We start from the raw sequence: 21,586 nt of genomic DNA, 5'->3' as shown, positions 1-21,586 counted from the left end.
TTGTTTCTTTTGGCTATCTCTTCTGCTAGAAGAGTTTCTGAGTTATCAGCTCTCTTGTCAGCTTCCTTATCTGATTTTCCATCAAGATAAAGCTGTTTTGCGGACTTGATTTAAATTTCTTCCTAAAGTTGTGAATTCTATCAACATTAATAGGGAAATTGTTGTTCCTTCTTTGTGTCTTAATCCTAAGAATTCTCTGGAAAGATCTTTACATTCTTTAGATTTCAGAAAGACTTCTAGTCTATTTGTTGTTTTTTCTGGTTTAAGGAAAGGTCAGAAAGCCTTTGCCATTTATTTGGCATCTTGGTTAAAGCTTTTTGATTAATAAAGTTTATTTGGAGACGGGGCAGTCTCCACCTCAGAGAATTGCAGCTCATTCTAGTAGTCGTTTCTTCTTGGGCTTTTAAAAATGAAGCTTCGGTTGATCAGATTTGCAAAGCAGCAACTTGGTTTTCTTTGCATACATTTACAAAATTTTACCATTTTGATGTATTTGCTTCTTTTGAAGCAGACTTTGGTAGAAAAGTTCTTCAGGCAGCTGTCTCAGTTTGATTCTACTGCTTATGATTTAAGTTTTTTTTTTTATTTTAAGTTTATAAGAAAAACGTAATTATTGTTTGTTATTTCATCCCTCCCTCTCTAGTGACTCCTCTGTGGCCTTCCACATCTTGGGTATTTTATACCCATACGTCACTAGCACTAAACATTAAACATATATCTCCCGCCCCAGGGTAATCATGTGATTTAATGGATTTTTCTGCTTTGTCTCAGTTATCCGAGGATGAGTTGCACTCTGAGGCTTCAGGGAATGAACTTTCTGGGACGGAGTCTGCTGCATCTAAGCCTCCTGCTGCGCAAGAACCAGCCTTTAGATTTAAGATTGAACACTTACGTTTTCTTCTAAAGAAAGTCCTGTCTACATTAGAGGTTTCCAAGGCCAAGCTGCCTGATGAACCTTTGATTCTAAATTAGACAGAGTTTACGAGGACAGGGTAGTGCCTTTAACCTTTCCTGTGCCTGTAAAGATGCTGAACATTATTAAGAATGAATAGGACAGAATTGGATCTTCCTTTTCCCCTTTGTCTTCCTTTAAAAAATTATTCCCGGTCCCGGACTCTCAATTGGAGTTGTGGGGTTCCATCCCTAAGGTGGATGGCGCTATCTCCACACTTGCCAAACGCACTTTTATCCCACTTGAGGATCCCAAAACATAATAAATGGCTTCAGCCAAACACTAACCATGAGTGAAAGAAAAGTTTTTATGTTATCATTCATATTCTCTGAAGAATGGCCAAGAAATCATAAATTCTGCCAGGGTATGTAAACTTATGAGCACAACTGTATACCTCACAAATCAATGTGTCTAAACCTACCTACTCTAAACCGTTACTTCACTACCAGAGTTATTTCAGCTAACTACTATTTGATTATCAACTATTTACTTTATTGTAAACCTGCTTCTTAAACTTACTCTGACTTGACACCACTATAGATCTGAAGGATGCTTACCTTCACGTTCCAATCCTCAAGGACCACTTCCAGTTCCTAAGGTTTGCGTTCCTGGACCAGCACTTCCACTTAATTGCACTGTTCGGTCTAGCTACTGCTCCAATAATTTTTACAAAGGTTCTAGGGGCTCTTCTAGCCGTTGCCAGAACCCGGAGAATAGCAGTAGCTCCCTACTTAGACGATATTCTGGTACAAGCACCATCTTTTCGTCTGGCGGAAGACCATTCAGAATCTCTTCTCTCTCTTCTTCGATTTCACGGATGGAAGATAAACCTAGAAAAGAGTTCTCTTATACCAAGCACCAGGGTGGAATTACTGGGTACTATAATAGACTCCATATCCATGAGGATATTTCTAACAGACCAGAGATGTTGCAAGCTAGCTTCGGCATGTTTTGCCCTCCGGACCTCCTTAAGGCACTCTGTGGCTCAGTGTATGGAGGTGATTGGTCTCATGGTGTCCAGCATGGACATCATTCATTTGCCGGGTTCCGTCTCAGACCGTTGCAACTGTGCATACTGAGGCAATGGAACGGCGATCATTCGGAGTGGCCTCATCAGATTTCTCTGGACAACCGGTCGAGAGAATCGCTCTCTTGGTGGCTCTGTCCGGATCTGGCGGACATCCTTTTTTTAGACCATCCTGGAAGATTGTGACTACAGACACAAATCTATCAGGATGGGGAGCTAATTAGGGTGCCAAGAAGGCACAGGGCCTGTGGACTCAGGTGGAATGCTCTCTCCCGATCAGCATTCTGGAACTTTGGGCAATCTTCAATGCTCTGAAGGCTTGGTCCCTTCTTGGTTCGTCTGTCTATCAGATTCCAGTCAAACAATATAACCTCAGTGGCTTACATCAACCATCAGGGTGGAACGAGAAGCTCCCTAGCAATGAGGGAAGTATCTCGTATTCTGGAGTGGGCGGAGGCCCACAGCTGTTCGCTGTCAGCGATCCACATTCCGGGTGTGGACAACTGGCAATCGGATTTTCTCAGCAGACACAATATTTTCATCTGGGGGAATGATCTCTCCATCCTGAAGTGTTTGCGGAGATATGCAACAGGTGGGGGACGTCGGAGATAGATCTCATGGCGTTCCGTCTCAATTCCAACCTACCCACCCTGATCTGGTAGGGGTGTCATCATCTCCTCCGTGAAAGTTACCTTGTCGCAGGGATCTGCTGGAACAAGGTCTTTTTATTCATCACAATCTAGATTCTCTTAGGCTGACTGCGTGGAGTTTGAACGCTTAGTCCTAGCCAAGAGAGGTTTTTCTGAGAGTTATTGATACTCTAATTCAAGCTCGTAAACCGGTTCTCGTCGCATCTATCATAAGGTGTGGAGAACCTACTTATTCTGGTGTGAAGAGCGTGGATTTTCCTGGCATATAGTTAAGGTTGCCAGGATCCTATCGTTTCTCCAGGATGGACTGGAGAAGGGCCTTTCTGCCAGTTCCCTCAGGGGAGAGATTTTGGCCTTGTCTGTTTTACTGCACAAGAGGCTCACTGAGCTTCCAGATGTACAGTCCTTTGTTAAGGCTCTGACTAGGATCAGGCCTGTGTTTAGATCTAATGCTCCTCATTGGAGTCTAAATATTGTTCTTAAGGTTTTGCAACGGGCTCCATTTGAGCCTATGCATGAAATTGACATTAAATTGTTATCCTGGAAGGTTTTTTTTCTACTGGCTATTGCTTCTGCACGCAAAGTATCTGAGATTGCTGCCTTGCAATGTGAGCCTCCTTATGTGGTGTTCCATTCTGATAAGGCTGTCCTATGTACGTTAGGTTTTCTTCCTATAATCGTGTGAGACCGCAACATCAATCAAGAGATTGTGGTTCCTTTCTTGTGTCCCAATCCTCCTCCTTCGAAGGAACGTTTGCTTCATAATTTGGACGTGGTTCGCGCCTTGAAGTTCTATCTTTAGGCTACTTTAGATTTTAGACAAACTTCTGCCTTGTTTGTTGTCCATTCCGGGAAGCATAAGAGTCAGAAGGTCTCTTCGACTTTCTTATCTTTTTGGTTAAGGAGTGTTATCCGCTTAGCTTAAATCCGCTTAGCTAAACCTCCTCAAAGGATTACGGCTCATTCTACTAGAGCAGTGGCTTCCTCTTGAGCATTTAAGAACGAGGCCTCTATGGATCAGATTTGTAAGGCTGCTACCTGGTTCTCCTTACATACTTTTTCTAAATTTTACAAGTTTTTGCTTCGGCTGAAGCAGCATTCAGGAGAAAGGTTTTTGCAGGCTGTGGTGCCCTCAAATTAGGGTCCGCCTCTCTTTTTGTCCCTCCCGTTATCATTCAGTGTCATCCTAGAGCTTGGGTATAATTTCTTTCATGTAATTGGCAAGAGTCCATGAGCTAGTGACGTATGGGATATACATTCCTACCAGGAGGGGCAAAGTTTCCCAAACTTCAAAATGCCTATAAATACACCCCCACCACACCCACAATTCAGTTTTACAAACTTTGCCTCCTATGGAGGTGGTGAAGTAGGTTTGTGCTAGATTTCTACGTTGATATGCGCTTCTCAGCATGCTGAAGCCCGGTTCCTCTCAGAGTGCAGTGAATGACAGAGGGATGTGAAGGGAGTATTACCTATTGAATACAATGGTCATCCTAACGGTGATCTATTTCATAGGTTCTCTGTTATCGGTCGTAGAGATTCATCTCCTTCCTCCCTTTTCAGATCCACAATATACTCTTATATACCATTACCTATACTGATTCTCGTTTCAGTACTGGTTTGGCTATCTACTTTATGTAGATGAGTGGCTTTTGGTAAGTATGTTTTCCTTTTTATTTAAGACACTCTCAGCTATGGTTTGGCACTTTATATGTAAAGTTCTAAATATAATGTTTGTAATTATATTTGCCATGATTCAGGTTAATCAGAATATTTCCTTCTTACAGACTGTCAGTTTCATTTTTTGGGAAATGCATTTATAAATATATATAAAAAAAAAAAGAAAATTTTTTCTTACCTGAAAATTTTTCAAATTGACTTTCTTTTCTAAATTGCGGGCTGTTAGGCTCGGAGCGCAAAATGCTACAATTTATTGCGTCATTCTTGGCGCAAGACTTTTTTGGCGCGAGAATTACGTTTGTTGACGTTATGACGTCATTTCCGATGTCTTAGTTGTCGCCAAGAGTTTTTACGTAGTTGCATCATCTATGACGCTCGTGTTTGTTGCAGACGTTCTTGGCGCCAAAAAATGTTTTGTCAGTTGTGCGTCATACTTGACGCCAGATTTTTGACATTATTTAAGTCCTTATTTCATTTTGCTTCTGGTTTCCAGAGGCTTATTTTGTTGGCATTTTTTCCCATTCCTGAAACTGTCATATAGGGAAATTGATAATTTTGCTTTATATGTTATTTTTTCTATTACATATTGCAAGATGTCTCAATCTGACCCTGTCTCAGAATCTACTACTGGAATCCTGCTGCCTGATGTCGGTTCTACCAAAGCTAAGTGCATTTGTTGTAAACTTGTGGTAACTGTTCCTCCGGCTGTAGTTTGTGCTAGTTGTCATGAAAACTTTCAAAAGCAGGCAATATTTCCATTAGTAATAATCCATTACCTGTTGTTGTTCCTTCAACATCTAATGTTCAGGATATTCCTGTTAATGTGAGAGAATTTGTTTCTAATTCCATTCAGAAGGCTTTGTCTGTCATACCACCTTCTAATAAACGTAAAAGGTCTTTTAAAACTTCTCATAAATTTGATGAATTTTTAAATGACCAACAGCATTCTGATTTATCTATCTCTAATGAGTATCTATCTGGTTCAGAAGATTCTACCTCAGATATTGACACTGACAAATCCTCATATTTATTTAAAATGGAGTATATTTGTTCCTTATTAAAGAGGTGTTGATTGCATTAGATATGGAGGAGACTAGTCCTCTTGATATTAAAACCAGTAAACATTTAAATTCGGTTTTTAAACCTCATGTAGTTATTCCAGAGGTTTTTCCAGTTCCTGATGCTATTTCAGATGTAATTTCTAGGGAATGGAATAGACTGGGTACTTCTTTTACTCCTTCTTCAAGGTTTAAGAAACTGTATTCTTTGCCAACTGATAGATTGGAGTTTTGGGAAAAGATCACCAATGTTGATGGGGCCATCTCTACTCTTGCTAAACGTACTACTATTCCTACGGCAGATAGTACTTCTTTTAAAGATTCTTTAGATAGGAAACTTGAATCTTTTCTAAGGAAGGCTTATTTATGTTCAGGTCATCTTCTTAGGCCTGCTATTTCTTTGGCTGATGTTGCTGCTGCTTCAACCTTTTGGTTGGAAACTTTAGCACAACAAGTATCGGATCATAATGTGTATAGCATTGTTAAGTTAATTCAACATGCTAATAATTTCATTTGTGATGCCATTTTTGATATCATTAGAATTGATGTAAGATATATGTCTTTAGCTATATTAGCTAGAAGAGCTTTATGGCTTAAATCTTGGAATGCTGATATGACTTCTAAATCAACGTTGCTATCTCTCTCTTTCCAAGGTAATAAATTATTTGGTTCTCAGTTGGATTCTATTATTTCAACTCTCATTGGGGGGAAGGGAGCTTTTTTGCCTCAGGATAAAAAATCTAAGGGTAAATTTAGGGCTGCTAACCGTTTTCGTTCCTTTCGTCAAAATAAGGAACAGAAATCTGAACCTTCCCCTAAGGAAACGGTTTCCAATTGGAAGCCTTCTCCAGTCTGGAATAAATCCAAGCCATTTAAAAAATCAAAATCAGCCCCCAAGTCCGTATGAAGGTGCGGCCCTCATTCCAGCGCAGCTGGTAGGGGGCAGACTAAGATTTTACAAGGATGTTTGGATCAATTCAATCCAAAATCATTGGATTCAGAACATTGTTTCTCAAGGGTACAGAATAGGTTTCAAAGTAAGACCGCCTGTGAGAATTTTTTTTCTCTCACGCATTCCAGTGAACCCAGTAAAGGCTCAGGCTTTCCTGAAGTGTGTTTCAGACCTAGAGGTATCTGGGGTAATTGTGCCAGTTCCTTTTCAGGAACTGGGTCTGGGGTTTTATTCAAGTCTTTTCATTGTTCCAAAGAAGGAGAATTCTTTCAGACCAGTTCTGGATCTAAAATTTTTGAATCGTTATGTAAGAATACCAACATTCAAGATGGCGACTATAAGGACTATTCTGCCTTTTGTTCAGCAAGGGCATTGTATGTCCACAATAGACTTACAGGAGGCATATCTTCGTATTCCGATTCATCTAGATCACTATCAGTTCCTGAGATTCTCTTTTCTAGACAAGCATTACCAATTTGTTGCTCTTCCTTTTGGCCTAGCAACAGCTCCAAGGATCTTTTCAAAGGTTCTCGGTGCCCTACTCTCTGTAATCAGAGAGCGGGGTATTGCGGTATTTCCTTATTTGGACGATATCTTGGTACTTTCTCAGTCTTTACATTCTGCAGAATCTCACACGAATCAACTAGTGTTGTTTCTTCAAAGACATGGTTGGAGGATCAATTTACCAAAAAGTTCCTTGATTCCTCAGATAAAGGTAACCTTTTTAGGATTCCAAATAGATTCAGTATCCATGACTTTGTCTCGAACAGACAAGACGTCTGAAATTGATTTCAGCTTGTCGAAACCTTCAGTTTCAATCATTCCCTTCAGTAGCTATGTGCATGGAGGTTTTAGGTCTCATGACTGCAGCATCGGACGCGATCCCCTTTGCTCGTTTTCACATGAGACCTCTTCAGCTTTGTATGCTGAGCCAATGGTGCAGGGATTATACAAAGATATCACAATTAATATCCTTAAATCCCAATGTTCGACTATCTCTGATTTGGTGGTTAGATCACCATCGTTTAGTTCAAGGGGCCTCTTTTGTTCATCCAGCTTGGACTGTGATCACAACAGATGCGAGCCTTTCAGGTTGGGGAGCTGTCTGGGGATCTCTGACAGCGCAGGGGGTTTGGAAGTCTCAAGAGGCGAGATTACCAATCAATATTTTGGAACTCCGTGCGATTCTCAGGGCTCTTCAGTTTTGGCCTCTTCTGAAGAAAGAACCGTTTATTTGTTTTCAAACAGACACCGTGGCATATGTCACTCATCAAGGTGGGACTCACAGTCCTCAAGCTATGAAAGAAGTATCTCGGATACTTGCATGGGCGGAATCCAGCTCCTGTCTAATCTCTGTAGTCCATATCCCAGGTATAGACAATTGGGAAGCGGATTATATCAGTCGCCAGACTTTACATCCGGGAGAGTGGTCTCTTCACCCAGATGTGTTTTTTTCAGATTGTTCAGATGTGGGGGCTTCCAGAAATAGATCTGATGTCTTCTCATCTAAACAGGAAACTTCCCAGGTATCTGTCCAGGTCCAGGGATCCTCAGGCGAAGGCAGTGGATGCGTTGACACTTCCTTGGAGTTTTCAACTTGCTTATATCTTTCCGCCTCTAGTTCTTCTTCCAAGAGTGATTTCCAAAATCATAATGGAGTGTTCATTTGTACTGCTGGTGGCTCCAGCATGGCCTTACAGGTTTTGGTATGCGGATCTTGTTTGGATGTCCAGTTGCCAACCTTGGCCACTTCCGTTAAGGCCAGACCTTCTATCTCAAGGCCCATTTTTCCATCAGGATCTCAAATCATTAAATTTGAAGGTATGGAGATTGAACGCTTAGTGCTTAGTCATAGAGGTTTCTCTGACTCAGTGATTAATACTATGTTGCAGGCTCGTAAATCTGTATCTAGAAAGATTTATTACAGAGTTTGGAAGACTTACATTTCATGGTTTTCTTCTCATAAATTCTCTTGGCATTCTTTTAGAATTCCTAGAATTTTACAGTTTCTTCAGGATGGTTTAGATAAGGGTTTGTCTGCAAGTTCCTTGAAAGGACAAATCTCTGCTCTTTCTGTTCGGTTCCACAGAAAAATTGCTAATCTTCCTGATATTCATTGTTTTGTACAGGCTTTGGTTCGTATCAAGCCTGTCATTAAGTCAATCTCTCCTCCTTGGAGTCTTAATTTGGTTTTGAGGGCTTTATAGGCTCCTCCGTTGTCTATGCATTCTCTGGACATTAAATTACTTTCTTGGAAAGTATTGTTCCTTTTGGCCATTTCTTCTGCTAGAAGAGTTTCTGAATGATCTGCTCTTTCTTGTGAGTCTCCTTTTCTGATTTTTCATCAGGATAAGGCGGTTTTGTGGACTTCATTTACATTTTTACCTAAAGTTGTGAATTCCAACAACATTAGTAGAGAAATTGTTGTCCCTTCATTGTGTCCTAATCCAAAGAATTCTCTGGAGAGATCTTTACATTCTTTGGATGTGGTTAGAACTTTGAAGCTACTAAAGATTTCAGAAAGACTTCTAGTCTATTTGTTATCTTTTCTGGTTCTAGGAAAGGTCAGAAGGCTTCTGCCATTTTTTGGGCATCTTGGTTAAAGCTTTTAATTCATCATGCTTATTTGGAGTCGGGTAAATCCCCGCCTCAGAGGATTTACGTCTCATTCTACTAGGTCAGTTTCTACTTCCTGGGCTTTTAAGAATGAAGCTTCTGTTGATCAGATTTGCAAAGCAGCAACTTGGTCTTCTTTGCATACTTTTACTAAATTCTACCATTTTGATGTTTTCTCTTCTTCAGAAGCAGTTTTTGGTAGAAAAGTACTTCAGGCAGCTGTTTCAGTTTGATTCTTCTGCTTATAATTTCATTTTTTTTTCATTATAAAGATTAAAACTTTTGATTTGGGTTGTGGATTAATTTTTCAGCGTAATTGGCTGTCTTTATTTTTATCCCTCCCTCTCTAGTGACTCTTGCGTGGAGTTCCACATCTTGGGTATTTGCTATCCCATACGTCACTAGCTCATGGACTCTTGCCAATTACATGAAAGAAAACATAATTTATGTAAGAATTTACCTGATAAATTCATTTCTTTCATCTTGGCAAGAGTCCATGAGGCCCACCCTTTTTGTGGTGGTTATAATTTTTTTATATAAAGCACAATTATTCCAATTCCTTGTTGATGCTTTTGCTCCTTTCTTATCACCCACTTCTTGGCTATTCGTTAAACTGAATTGTGGGTGTGGTGGGGGTGTATTTATAGGCATTTTGATGTTTGGGAAACTTTTCCCCTCCTGGTAGGAATGTATATCCCATACGTCACTAGCTCATGGACTCTTGCCAATATGTAAGAAATGAATTTATCAGGTAAATTCTTACATAAATTATGTTTTTCCCAACAGTAAGAAATGATGCCGTGGACTCTCCTTATATTAAGAATTAAAACATAAATTATGCTTACCAGATCATTTAATTTCCTTCTGTATAAGGAGAGTCCATGGCCCCTGCTTTGGTTCTCCGATGGGCGGCCCTCTAAATTATCTTTTTCTTCTGGCACCATTTATAACCTGATATTTCTCCTACTGTTCCTTGTTTCCTCTGCAGAATGACTGTGGGATGGGGAAAGTGAGAGAGGTATTTAAGCCTTTGGCTGGGGTGTCTTTGTCTCCTCTTGGTGGCCAGGTTCAGTATTTTCCAACAGTAAGGAATGATGCAGTGGACTCTCCTTATACAAAAGAAAATGAAATGATCTGGTAAGCATAATTTATGTTTTTAATTTTATATACTGTATGGCAAACAGCTTAGGTCATCTTAGTATCTAATTTCCAAATTATTTGTCTCCTTAACCCAGGGCCGTGAGGAAGAGAGTGATCAAGTCAGAGAGAAATTTGCTGTCCCGGAGAGCGACCATTTGACTTTTCTGAATGTTTTCCTGCAGTGGAAGAACAATAACTACTCCAGTGGCTGGTGCAACCAACATTTTATCCATGCTAAAGCCATGCGCAAGGTATTTTCTTGCATCTTACCTCAGCTTTTTGTGTGTGTGTGAAATCACGTCTTTGTTTATGGTTTCTTCACTGGTTTTAAATTTTTGATGGGACATGCTATCCTCTAACCATTGTCTGTGAACTTTCAAATGGTGATCTTTCAAATGGCTCCATGCAATTGACAGGATTATCCCTGAGTTTCTGACAGGATTTCTATGGACTGTGGACGACCCTCATAGAGGGAAACATTTATAGCTCTTGACTTATTACCACTTAGTTGCTGCCCTTTAAATGTTTTAAACATGTAATTTGGAGGTTTTAAACTGTTTTGTCCACACACAAGCTGTGCGTCTCTAGCAATTTCTTCCAAAGATATTGTGAGTCCACGGGTTCATCTTAATAACTGTTGGGAATATCAATCCTCACCAGCAGGAGGCAAAGAGCACCACAGTAAAACTGTTAAGTATCACTTCCCTACCCATAAACCCCAGTCATTCTCTTTGCCTTTCGTGCATGGAGGAGTTGAATTTAGTGTGTAGTTTAAAAACGTTTTTCTGAGAAGATTGATTACTTCAAGCAAATTTCAGGGTATACCTATACTCCATGTTATTCTTTGCGGTCGAGCTGTGTTGGCCTTAAAGCAGTGGGGAACTTGCAAAGAGATGCTTGCTACGTTTATTCCACATTGCTGCCCTAGTTTCAGATTCCAAAGTTGGTTACTTTGTTATCTGCATTTTTGCCAGATCTCTGTGAGGAAGAAGTGTCCTCTCATACCTAGGGACTGTCTTCATGCCGGACAGCTGAGCAGGTAAGTGCTGGTCTTCCCGGTGGGAGATAGGGGCACTTAAGTGTAAATTTTACCTTGCTAGTGTATAGGGACGTTATTAGCTCACCCTGTAGTAAGGGCATCGCTAAGGCATGACGGCAGACATAGTGTTTTAATTGAGAGACTAGTATGGTTTATGTTAACCTAAACACTGGGTTCGTTTTTGGGGCTGTTTTTTATTTGGACGCTGTGTGGGGAACCTTAGTGCTTTTACTTTAGATAAGACCTTTTTTCCTTATTAACGCCATTGCGGCATGTGTATTCAGTTTGTCCACGCCCCCTCCTCCGTAGTTCCGCTGTAGGTTTTCGAGCCTCCCTTATGTTTGCTCACATGATCGGACCTTCCTCTCTGCTCTGTTCTCTACGGAGGTTGTTTTACATCCGCTTCGGCAGTTATTTGTGAGGTAGCGCTAGAAGGAGAGGTCGGAGGCGCCTCAGTATACTGAGGTGTGGAGGGAGGTTTAGTCGGAGCGACAACTCATCTTCTGGCATAAACCGTTTTATTTTTAACCAATTGCCCTTATATTTTACACCCTTTTAAACAGCCAAGTTTTTTATATCTCTGTCAAAAGTTAACGACCAGTGGGGATAGTAATAGGCATGTCTGACATGGATCAGGAGTCCGCTCAATTCAACCCATGTTTGTTATGTTTAGATGCACAAATTGGAGCTCCATGCAATTCTGTTCCTCCTGTGTTAAACAGATATTACAGGATAAAGATTTTTTTTTTTTTAATGTGGAGCCTAATGTCTCTCAGGAGGATGCTGTCCAGGTATTACCAGCAACCTTAGCTGAGTTTCCCAGGTTTCAGGGGAAGAGCAAGAGGAAAACTAAGAATTCAGATAAGGTATCTGTTCCTGGCGCTGAGTCTCAGGTTACTGAAGACTCTCATTCTGAGGGTGAGGGAGTTTCCTTCAGATTCAAGCTTGAACACCTTCAATTACTGTTAAAGGAGGTTTTAGCTACCTTGGATAACTCGGAGACCCAGGCGGTAGTCACGCCTAAGAAGTCTAGTAAACTCAATAGTTTTTTTGATGCTCTTTCCTCTTTGGAGGTTTTTCCTGTGCCAGATAGAGCTAAGGAGATCATAACTTTAGAGTGGGAGAAGCCAGGAGTGGCTTTTACTCCATCCCCGGTGTTTAGTAAAATGTTTCCGGTGGAGTCATCTATCAAGGAGTCTTGGTCTTCGGTGCCCAAGGTAGAAGGGGCGATTTCTACCCTGGCTAAGAGAACCACTATTCCTATTGAGGATAGTTGCTCTTTCAAAGATCCGATGAATAAAAAAATGGCAGCCAGCAGTATGTATTGCCATGGCGACTAGTGCAGCTTCCTATCTGTTTGATGCCTTGTCGGATTCTTTTCAGGAAGAGACGCCTTTAGACGAGATTCAGGATAGGATCAGGGCTCTAAAGTTAGCCAATTCCTATATTGCAGACGCTGTCCTTCAGGTCCTTAAACTGAGAGCTAAGGTTTCTAGTTTTGCAGTTTTAGCAAGAAGGGCTTTATGGTTAAAGTCTTGGTCAGCCGATGTTTCATCTAAAATCAAGCTGATGTCCCTTCTTTACAAGGGAAAGACCTTATTTGGACCAGGCTTGGCGGAAATCATTTCCGACATTACATGCGGAAAGGGGTCCTTTCTGACTCAAGATAAGAACAGACCAAAGGGACGTCAGAGTAATTTTCTTCCTTTCGGAATTTTTAGAGGAAAGCCATCCTTGTCTGCATCCAAGCAGGACAATAGCAAGCCCTCCTGGAAACTAAGTCAGTCTTGGAGTAAGGGGAAGCAGTCTAAAAAGTCAGCGAAGGACTCTAATTCTGCATGAAGGGGTTGCCCCCGATCCAGGCTTGGATCAGGTAGGGGACAGGCTTTCTCAGTTCTCTCAGGTCTGGATAAGAGACGTTCCAGATCCTTGGGCTGTGGAAATTGTTTCTCATGGCTACAGGCTGGAATTCAAAAATTGCCCTCCCAGGGGCAGATTTAATCTTTCTAGATTATCTGCAGACCAGATGAAAAGAGAGACGTTCTTGAATTGCGTTCAAGATCTCTTGTCTCTGGGAGTGATTGTCCCTGTTCTAAAGCTGGAACAGAGCCTGGGGTTTTACGCAAACCTATTTGTGGTCCCCAAAACAGTGGGGACCTTCCGCCTCATTCTACACCTAAAATGTCTCAACAATTTCCTCAGGTTCCATCCTTCAAGATGGAAACCATTCGTACGATTCTTCCATTGATTCAAGAGGGTCAATTTATGACGACCATAGATCTAAAGGATGCATACTTGCATGTTCCCATTCACAGGGATCATCACAAATTCCTGAGGTTTGCTTTCCTCGACCAACACTTCCAGTTTGTGGCCCTACCCTTTGGCCTTGCCACGGCTCCCAGGATATTCTCGAAGGTTCTAGGAGCTCTCTTAGTTGTGGTCCGATCCAGGGGGATAGCAGCGGCTCCCTACCTGGACGACATTCTGGTCCAGGCACCATCTTTTCCTCAAGCAGCATCTCACACGGAGATGTTACTGTCCTTTCTCCAATCTCACAGGTGAAAAGTAAATTTGGAAAAGAGCTCTCTGGTTCCTGCGACAAGGTTAGTCTTTCTAGGGACTATCAGACTTCATTCTGATGGAAACATTTTTGACATAGGTCAGAGTAGCAAAGATCCTTTCCTCTTGTCGATCTCTGCAGGAGACGGTTCATCCTTCAGTCGCACAATGTATGAAAGTAATCGGTCTGATGGTAGCCTCCATGGACATCTTTCCATTTTCTCGATTTCATCTGAGATACCTGCAGTTGTGCATGCTCAGTCAATGGAATGGAGATTATGTGGATCTATCCCCAAAGATAGTGCTCAATCAGAAGACGAGAGACTCCCTTCTGTGGTGGCTCTCTCAGGTGCACCTGTCTCAGGGCACTTGCTTTCGGAGACCTTCATGGGTGATCGTGACCACGGATGCCAGCCTGGTGGGCTGGGGAGCAGTTTGGAACCTCTTGAAGGCGCAGGGTCTTTGGTCTCGGAAGGAGTCAGAACTTCTGATCTTTAAATTGAGGGCGATTTACAACGCACTGTTGTCTTGGCCTCAATTGACCTTGGCCCGGGTTCATCAGATTCCAATCGGACAACATAACCTCAGTGGATTACATCAACCACCAGGGGGGAACTCGGAGTTCTCTAGCCATGAAGGAGGTGGCTCGCATCATTCAGTGGGCGGAATATCACTGTTGTTGCCTTTCTGCCATTCACATGGGAAGCGGATTGTTGTTGCCTTTCTGCCATTCACATGGGAAGCGGATTGTTGTTGCCTTTCTGCCATTCAATTGGGAAGCGGATTTCCTAAGCTGATAGACATTCTATCCCGGGGAATGGGAATTTCATCCGTAAGTGTTTTCCAGGTTAACTTCCAAATGGGGGATTCCTGAGTTGGATCTGATGGCGACTCAACAAAATACCAAGCGTCCGAAGTACGGTTCCAGGTCGAGGTATCCTCAGGCCTTCCTAATAGATGCGTTGGCAGTTCCTTGGAACTACGGAATGGCCTATCTGTTTCCTCCGTTTGCTCTACTTCCACGGGTGATTGCTCGTATAAAACTGAAAAGGGCATCAGTGATTCTAATTGCCCCGGCTTAGCCTCGAAGGATCTGGTATGCGGACCTAGTGGAGATGTCGTCTCTACCCCCATGGAGGTTGTCCCTGAGGAAGGACCTTCTACTTTAGGGGCCCTTCCTTCATCCAAATCTCGTTTCTATGAAGCTGACTGCTTGGAGATTGAACGCTTGATTCTATCTAAGCGCGGTTTCTCTGAGTCAGTCATTGAGACTATGATTCAGGCCCCTAAGCCTTTTACTCAGAAGATTTACCTGAAGATATGGAGGAAATATCTTTATTGGTGTGAAGCTAAGGGCTACTCTTGGAGTAGGGTTAGGATTCCAAGAATTTTGTCTTTCCTTCAGGAGGGTCTGGAGAAAGTGTTATCTGTCAGCACTTTGAAGGGTCAAATTTCAGCCTTTTTGTTACATAAACGTTTTGCAGATGTGTCAGATGTTCAATCCTTTTGTCAGGAATTGGTCAGAATCAGGCCTGTGTTTAAACCAGTTGCTCCACCTTGGAGTCTTAATCTTGTACTTAAAGTTCTGCAGCGGCCTCCGTTTGCGCCAATGCATTCTGTTGACATTAAATTGTTATCCTGGAAGGTTTTTTTTCTGAACAACCAACAAGATAGGCTGAGCCAGCCGTATCTTAATAAAGACTACATATATAGCACTCTGGGGGTTTAAATAACTATATTGATTGCCAAATTAGGATAGCATATAGATAGTCAAACGTGTATACTCATATACGGATACACAATCAATGACTCACATACCAACTTCTATCTTGGAGGTGAAATAAACTTACTAAACCCACTAGCAGCTGAATATTAACCCACTTTATGATATAATATAATATGGTATTATTTACTGTTTGTCTTAATACCACATAATACTAATAAGAGTGGGGATTAATTTCTGCTATATCCAGCCCTTAATAAATTTATAGAGAATATACTAACCTTTAGGCTCCTAAGTGTGTTTTTAAATGTGTGTTTTTCCAATTTTAATTATGCTTCTAATAAAAGTTATTTTTTAACTCCCAATAGTTGCCATCCGCAATCATTATTGCACATCCTCTGTTTGACTATCTTAATGCTATCCTAATTTGGCAATCAATATAGTTATTTAAACCCCCAGAGTGCTATATATGTAGTCTTTATCAAGATACGGCTGGCTCATCCTATCTTGTTGGTTGTTCAGGAGTTCTTTTACTACATAGCACCTAACTCTCCTACCTCACCACTAACGTGACACAGTTCCCACTTTGTATTAGGAAGGACAGGGGTATAACTAATATCTTAAGTAAGTAGTGCCATTGGTATTCTTCTCCCCTTTTCCAAAAAGGTTTTATTTCTTTTGGCTATTTCTTCTGAGCGAAGGGTTTCTGAGCTTTCCGCCTTGCAGTTCGATTCTCCTTATCTTTCATGTGGATAAGGCGGTTCTTCGCACTAAGTTGGGGTTTCTCCCCAAAGTTGTGTCTATTAAGAATATTAATCAGGAGATTTGTTGTTCCATCTCTGTGTCCGAAGCCTTCTTCGGATAAAGAACGTTTTGATACATAATTTGGACATGGTTCGTGCTCTTAAGTTCTATTTGGAGGCGACCAAGGACTTTCGCAAATCTTCTGCTCTTTGTTTTTCTGGGAAATATAGAGGTCAGAAATATATGGCTTCTACTCTTTCTTTTAGGTTGTGAAGTGTGATTTGTTTTGCGTATTAATCTGCTGGGAAACAACCTCCAGAGAGAATTACAGCTCATTCCACCAAGGCTGTAGCCTCTTCTTGGGCTTTCAAAAATGATGCTTTCATGGAGCAAATTTGCAAGGCTGCAACTTGGTCTTCTTTCCATACTTTTTAAATTTTTTACAGTTTTGATACATTTGCCTCTTCTGAGGTGGCTTTTGGGAGAAAGGTTGTTCAAGCGGTGGTGCCTTCCATTTAGGCATGCTTGTTCTTATCCCCCTCATCTGTGTCCTCTAGCTTGGGTATTGGTTCCCAACAGTAATTAAGATGAACCCGTGGACTCACCATATCTTTGGAAGAAAACAAAATTTATGCTCACCTGATAAATTTATTTATTCAAGATATGGAGAGTCCACGGACCCACCCTTTTTTGTCTTTTTGATTTTTTTTTTTCCCCAAGGGTTTTTGTCCAAATCTCAGACACCTCCGCACCTTGTGTTGCTTTCCTTTCTCCATTCTCTTTTGGTCGAATTACTAGGGTTTATGGGTAGGGAAGTTTTACTGTACTCTTCCTGCTGGCGAGGAGTGATATTCCCAACAGTTATTAAGATGAACCCGTGGACTCACCATATCTTGAAGAAATACATTTATCAGGTAAGCGTAAATTTTGTTTTTAAGGTGTGCCATAAACCCTGTATTTGTTTTCACCTGCAGATGAAGTGGAAAATATTGTCCATTTTATCATAGTTTGAAATGCCCCCATTTTCTGTAATCATAGTGAGTACACAAAACATCACATGTGGGAAGTTACCGTCCTGACCACTAGTATAAGGCAAATAATCCCAACATACCAGATATTAAAATCCCTCCCACCATCCTGAATCCTCAGTCATTTGTTTGCTTTCCCAATGGATTGAGGTAAATTATCTAACTGATTTGAGAACCTTCTCACAGGGCCTTGTTAGACAGAGGGGTAGACAAGGAGTTGTCAGCCAGGTAGTGAAGTTTCTTCCTTGTAGGTAATGTCACAAGCCTTCCAGGTGAAATGTAGATTTAGCCACTAATCCCCTGGTCTACAGTGTGCTGCGCCTTGTGGGATCCACAGCCCCTGGTTTTGGTGTATCTTAGCTACTGGATGTCGCAGGGAAGTTCACTTCCCATGCCTCCTTCCAGTGTGCCTGATCTATCTTCCCTTTCTAGGCAAACAGTGTTAGTTACACTGAATTTCCTTTGTTTCAGGACCCAGTCTAGATAGAGATTACTCTATTAACTGGGTAAGTTCTGGTTACCCTCCCTCCCCCTTTGATGACTTGTTGTCTAAGTGCAGTCGGCAATAGTCATTTATGCAGGGCTTTCTGATAAACAGTAAGCTCTCACATCATGGAGGGGGTACATATGTTTATTCAAATATTGCACTATACATAAGTTTAAGGGACACTGACTCTGTTTATACATATGCTGACTAGGAGACCTCTAGTAGAGGTCGTCAGCAACATGGGGTATACAGTGTATGGACCACTTTGGAAGCTGCTCTGGGTCCACTGACTGGACTTTCCATTGAGACCAGGTGCACGCTGCTAGCAGTTAACCGTTGGGGTTAATATCAGTCAGTGGAAGTGTGACACTCTATCATGAAGGGCATGTTTGTTGTAAAGGAGGGTCAATTCAAAAGGGATAACTTCTCATGTAATGCTGAGTTTAGGCAACATTTTCTTCTTAAAAGGGAAGAGTCCACAGCTGCATTCATTACTTTTGGGAATTCAGAACCTGGCCACCAGGAGGAGGCAAAGACACCCCAGCCAAAGGCTTTAAATACCTCCCCCACTTCCCTCATCCCCCAGTCATTCTTTGCCTCTTGTCACAGGAGGTTGGCAGAGATGTGTACAGAAGTTCGAGATAGTCTCTTATGGAGGGTAGTACTCTTCGCAATGGGACTTGAGTTTTAAGTAATCCTGTCAGCCTCTCAGTGAGAGCATGGATGAAAGTTAGAGTCCGGAGATGCAGGGAGAGTTTTCCTGCAAAACCATCCCGATTCATATTAACAGCTACTTTGGTAATCAGCGTTGACAAGTTTTGCTGCCTACCTTTCTTCACTCAAGTCCATGTCAGAAGGGCCGTGTTCCTGTTCCATGGCATAGATTCCGGTAAGATCGTTTCATTTTATTTTGAAATGTGAATGCAATGTTAACGAAACAAGGTAGGGTCCCAGTGGGACTCCTTTTATCTTAATAAGGAATCATGGGTTAATATCTCCTGAGGGGGGTTATTGAACAGGGGGGACTTTTAATCATGTTTGTTATATGGTTCTATCTGCAAATGTGTAGCTTTACTTAGGCTTACGGCCTTTACGGAACATAACAGCCTTCTTTTAATGGCGCAATCTTTCCAGATTACGTGCCTTTTTGTGACTGGCACGGTGCATCTCGTGACGGGTGCAGTTACGTTGTTTCTTCTACAAGATATGACGAGTCCACGGATTTCATCCTTACTTGTGGGATATTAACCTCATGCTAACAGGAAGTGGCAAAGAGCACCACAGCAGAGCTGTATATATAGCTCCTCCCTTCCCTCCTCCTCCAGTCATTCTCTTTGCCTGTGTTAGTAATAGGAAGAGGTAAAGTGAGGTGTTAGTTTAGATTCTTCAATCAAGAAGTTTTTTATTTTTAAAATGGTGCCAGTGAGTACTATTTTTCTCAGGGGGAATTTGTCAGTCTGTTGCCTCCCAAGAGGAGTGGAGACATCTTATTTTCTGCCCTGAGGTTGATGATCTTAGCGAACATTATCTAAGATCCATGATGGTTCCCACAACACAGCTGAAGGTAGTGTGAGAAGATCTTCAGTGTGGAGAACGATGTATTGCTACAAGCAGCATTGAGGTATGTGCAGTCTTGTTTCTGGGGAGATTTGATGCATCAGAACAGGCTGACATTGCCCCCTATATGGGGAAGGGTAAGCAGTATGCACTAATGAAAAGAAATGGTGTACCTGAAATCCCTTTATTTTATTTATTTGCCAAAGGTATGTAAAGATCTTTGTTGCTTATCTTGGGCTGGACGCTGGGAGATGCGGTTTTTGCTTGAGGGCTGTTAATTTTGTTACTGGATGCAGGACTGCAGTGTTACGATTTTGTCTGCATATACAAGGGGGCACATGGCATAAACTTTTTATTTCATTTATCATGTTGTTTGTACTGCGACCCATGCAGGTCTTAGTCAGGATTAGAGTACGCCCACGGTGGTGCAGGGGCCATATTTAATTAATTAATAAAATCCTGTTATAATAGATATATATTGTATTTTTGCATATCTAAGCAAGTGGATGCAATATTAAGGGAATATTTTGGGCACTTTAAAATAGTTTTTTTTGGTCAAAAAACGTTTTTTGCAGTTTTCAGAAAAATAGTTGCGCTTTTAAAATTGAAAGGCGCAGTACAGTTTTTTTGGCATTATTTTTTTCGTTTTCAATTTAATTCAGAGCTCAATATTTAAGCAAAGTACGACTATTATTAGTATTGCTAGTCTGTTTAACTTGTCTGACACTGAGGAGGAAACTCCTTGCTCTATGTGTTTAGATGCCACTGTGGAACTCCCTCTGACTTTTTGTCCCTCGTGTACTGAGAGGGCCTTACAATGTAAAGCACAAATTTTATGTAAGGAAGATGCGTCTAAAGATGATTCTCAGTCTGAGGAGAATCAGGGTATACCGCTAACTTCATCTAAGTCAAAGCTTTTGGCTATTCCTTTCAAGGGGAAAACCCTATTCAGGCCTGACTTGAAGGAGATCATTTCTATGGGAGTAAAACGTCACAACCTTTAACGCCCACCCAAGCGACGCCTGGTTCTTCAACCGCGTCTAATTTATTTACTCTGCAGAATATGGCTGCAGTTATGTCAACTACCCTTACAGAGGTATTATCTAAGTTGCCAGTGTTACAGGGTAAACGCAGTAGGACAGAGGTCAATGTAAATGCTGAACCCTCTGATGCGTTGTTAGCTATTTTCGATGTACCCTCACAGGGATCTGAATTGGGGGTCAGGGATCTTCTATCTGAGGGGGAACTTTCCGATTCGGGAAGTGCGTTACCTAAGACGGACCCGGACGTCATGTCCTTTAAATTTAAGCTTGAGCACCTCTGTCTTTTACTTAGAGAGGTTTTAGCGACTCTGGATGACTGTGACCCTATTGTGGTACCACCAGAGAAATTGTGTAAGATGGACAAATACTTAGAGGTACCTGCTTACACTAACGTTTTTCCGGTTCCTAAGAGAATTTCGGAGATTATTAAGAGGGAATGGGACAGACCGGGTATTCAGTTTTCACCCTCTCCTAATTTCAAGAAAATGTATCCTATATCTGACACTGCTCGGGACTCTTGGCAAACATTCCCTAAGGTGGAAGGAGCTATATCTACCCTGGCTAAGCGTATAACTATTCCTATTGAGGACAGCTGTGCTTTCAAAGACCCTATGGATAAGAAATTGGAGGGTCTTCTAAAGAAATTGTTTATTCAACAGGGTTTCCTCTTGCAACCAACGGCCTGCATTGTACCAGTTACCACTGTGGCGGCCTTCTGGTTTGAGGCCTTAGAGGAGTCCCTTAAGACAGACTCCTTTGGAGGATATTTTAGACAGAATTAAGGCTCTTAAGCTGGCTAATTCTTTTATTACAGATGCCGCCTTTCAGATTGCCAAGCTGGCGGCTAAAAATGCTGGATTTGCTATTTTAGCGCGTAGAGCGTTATGGTTAAAATCTTGGTCTGCTGATGTGTCATTTAAGTCAAAGCTTTTGGCTATTCCTTTCAAGGGGAAAACCCTATTCGGGCCTGACTTGAAGGAGATCATTTCTGACATTACGGGAGGTAAGGGTCATCTCCTACCTCAGGATAGAACGGCTAAACTGAGGGGTAAACAAAATAATTTTTGTTCCTTAAGGAACTTTAAAGGAGTCCTCTCTTCTTCCTCTTCCTCCGCCAAGCAGGAAGGGAATTTTGCTCAGGCCAAATCCGTCTGGAGACCCAACCAGACTTGGAACAAGGGTAAACAACCCAAGAAGCCCGCTGCTACCAAGACAGCATGAAGGGGCGGCCCCCGATCCAGGACCGGATCTAGTAGGGGGCAGACTTTCTTTCTTTGCCCAGGCTTGGGTGAGAGATGTTCAGGACCCTCTGGACACTGGAAATCGTGTCC

At 41.7% G+C, this 21,586-nt stretch overlaps 1 protein-coding gene across 2 annotated transcripts in view; it reads left to right on the top strand.

Annotated features, from left to right (window-relative positions):
• The window catches only part of DHX38 (DEAH-box helicase 38), a 757,289-nt gene that overhangs the window by 444,978 nt on the left and 290,725 nt on the right, over positions 1 to 21,586 (top strand). For both annotated transcript variants that reach the window (XR_008400173.1, XM_053699448.1), the window contains exon 21: positions 10,171 to 10,326. Coding sequence is in view for 1 of the 2 variants with exons in the window: in XM_053699448.1 (XP_053555423.1) it covers positions 10,171 to 10,326 (156 nt within the window). In the remaining variant the exon portion in view is untranslated. The remainder of the gene's footprint in view (positions 1 to 10,170; positions 10,327 to 21,586) is intronic.

This window comes from Bombina bombina, chromosome 1 (assembly GCF_027579735.1).
Source record: "Bombina bombina isolate aBomBom1 chromosome 1, aBomBom1.pri, whole genome shotgun sequence".
Taxonomy (NCBI): domain Eukaryota; kingdom Metazoa; phylum Chordata; class Amphibia; order Anura; family Bombinatoridae; genus Bombina; species Bombina bombina.
This window is presented reverse-complemented; position numbering and strand designations above follow the sequence as displayed.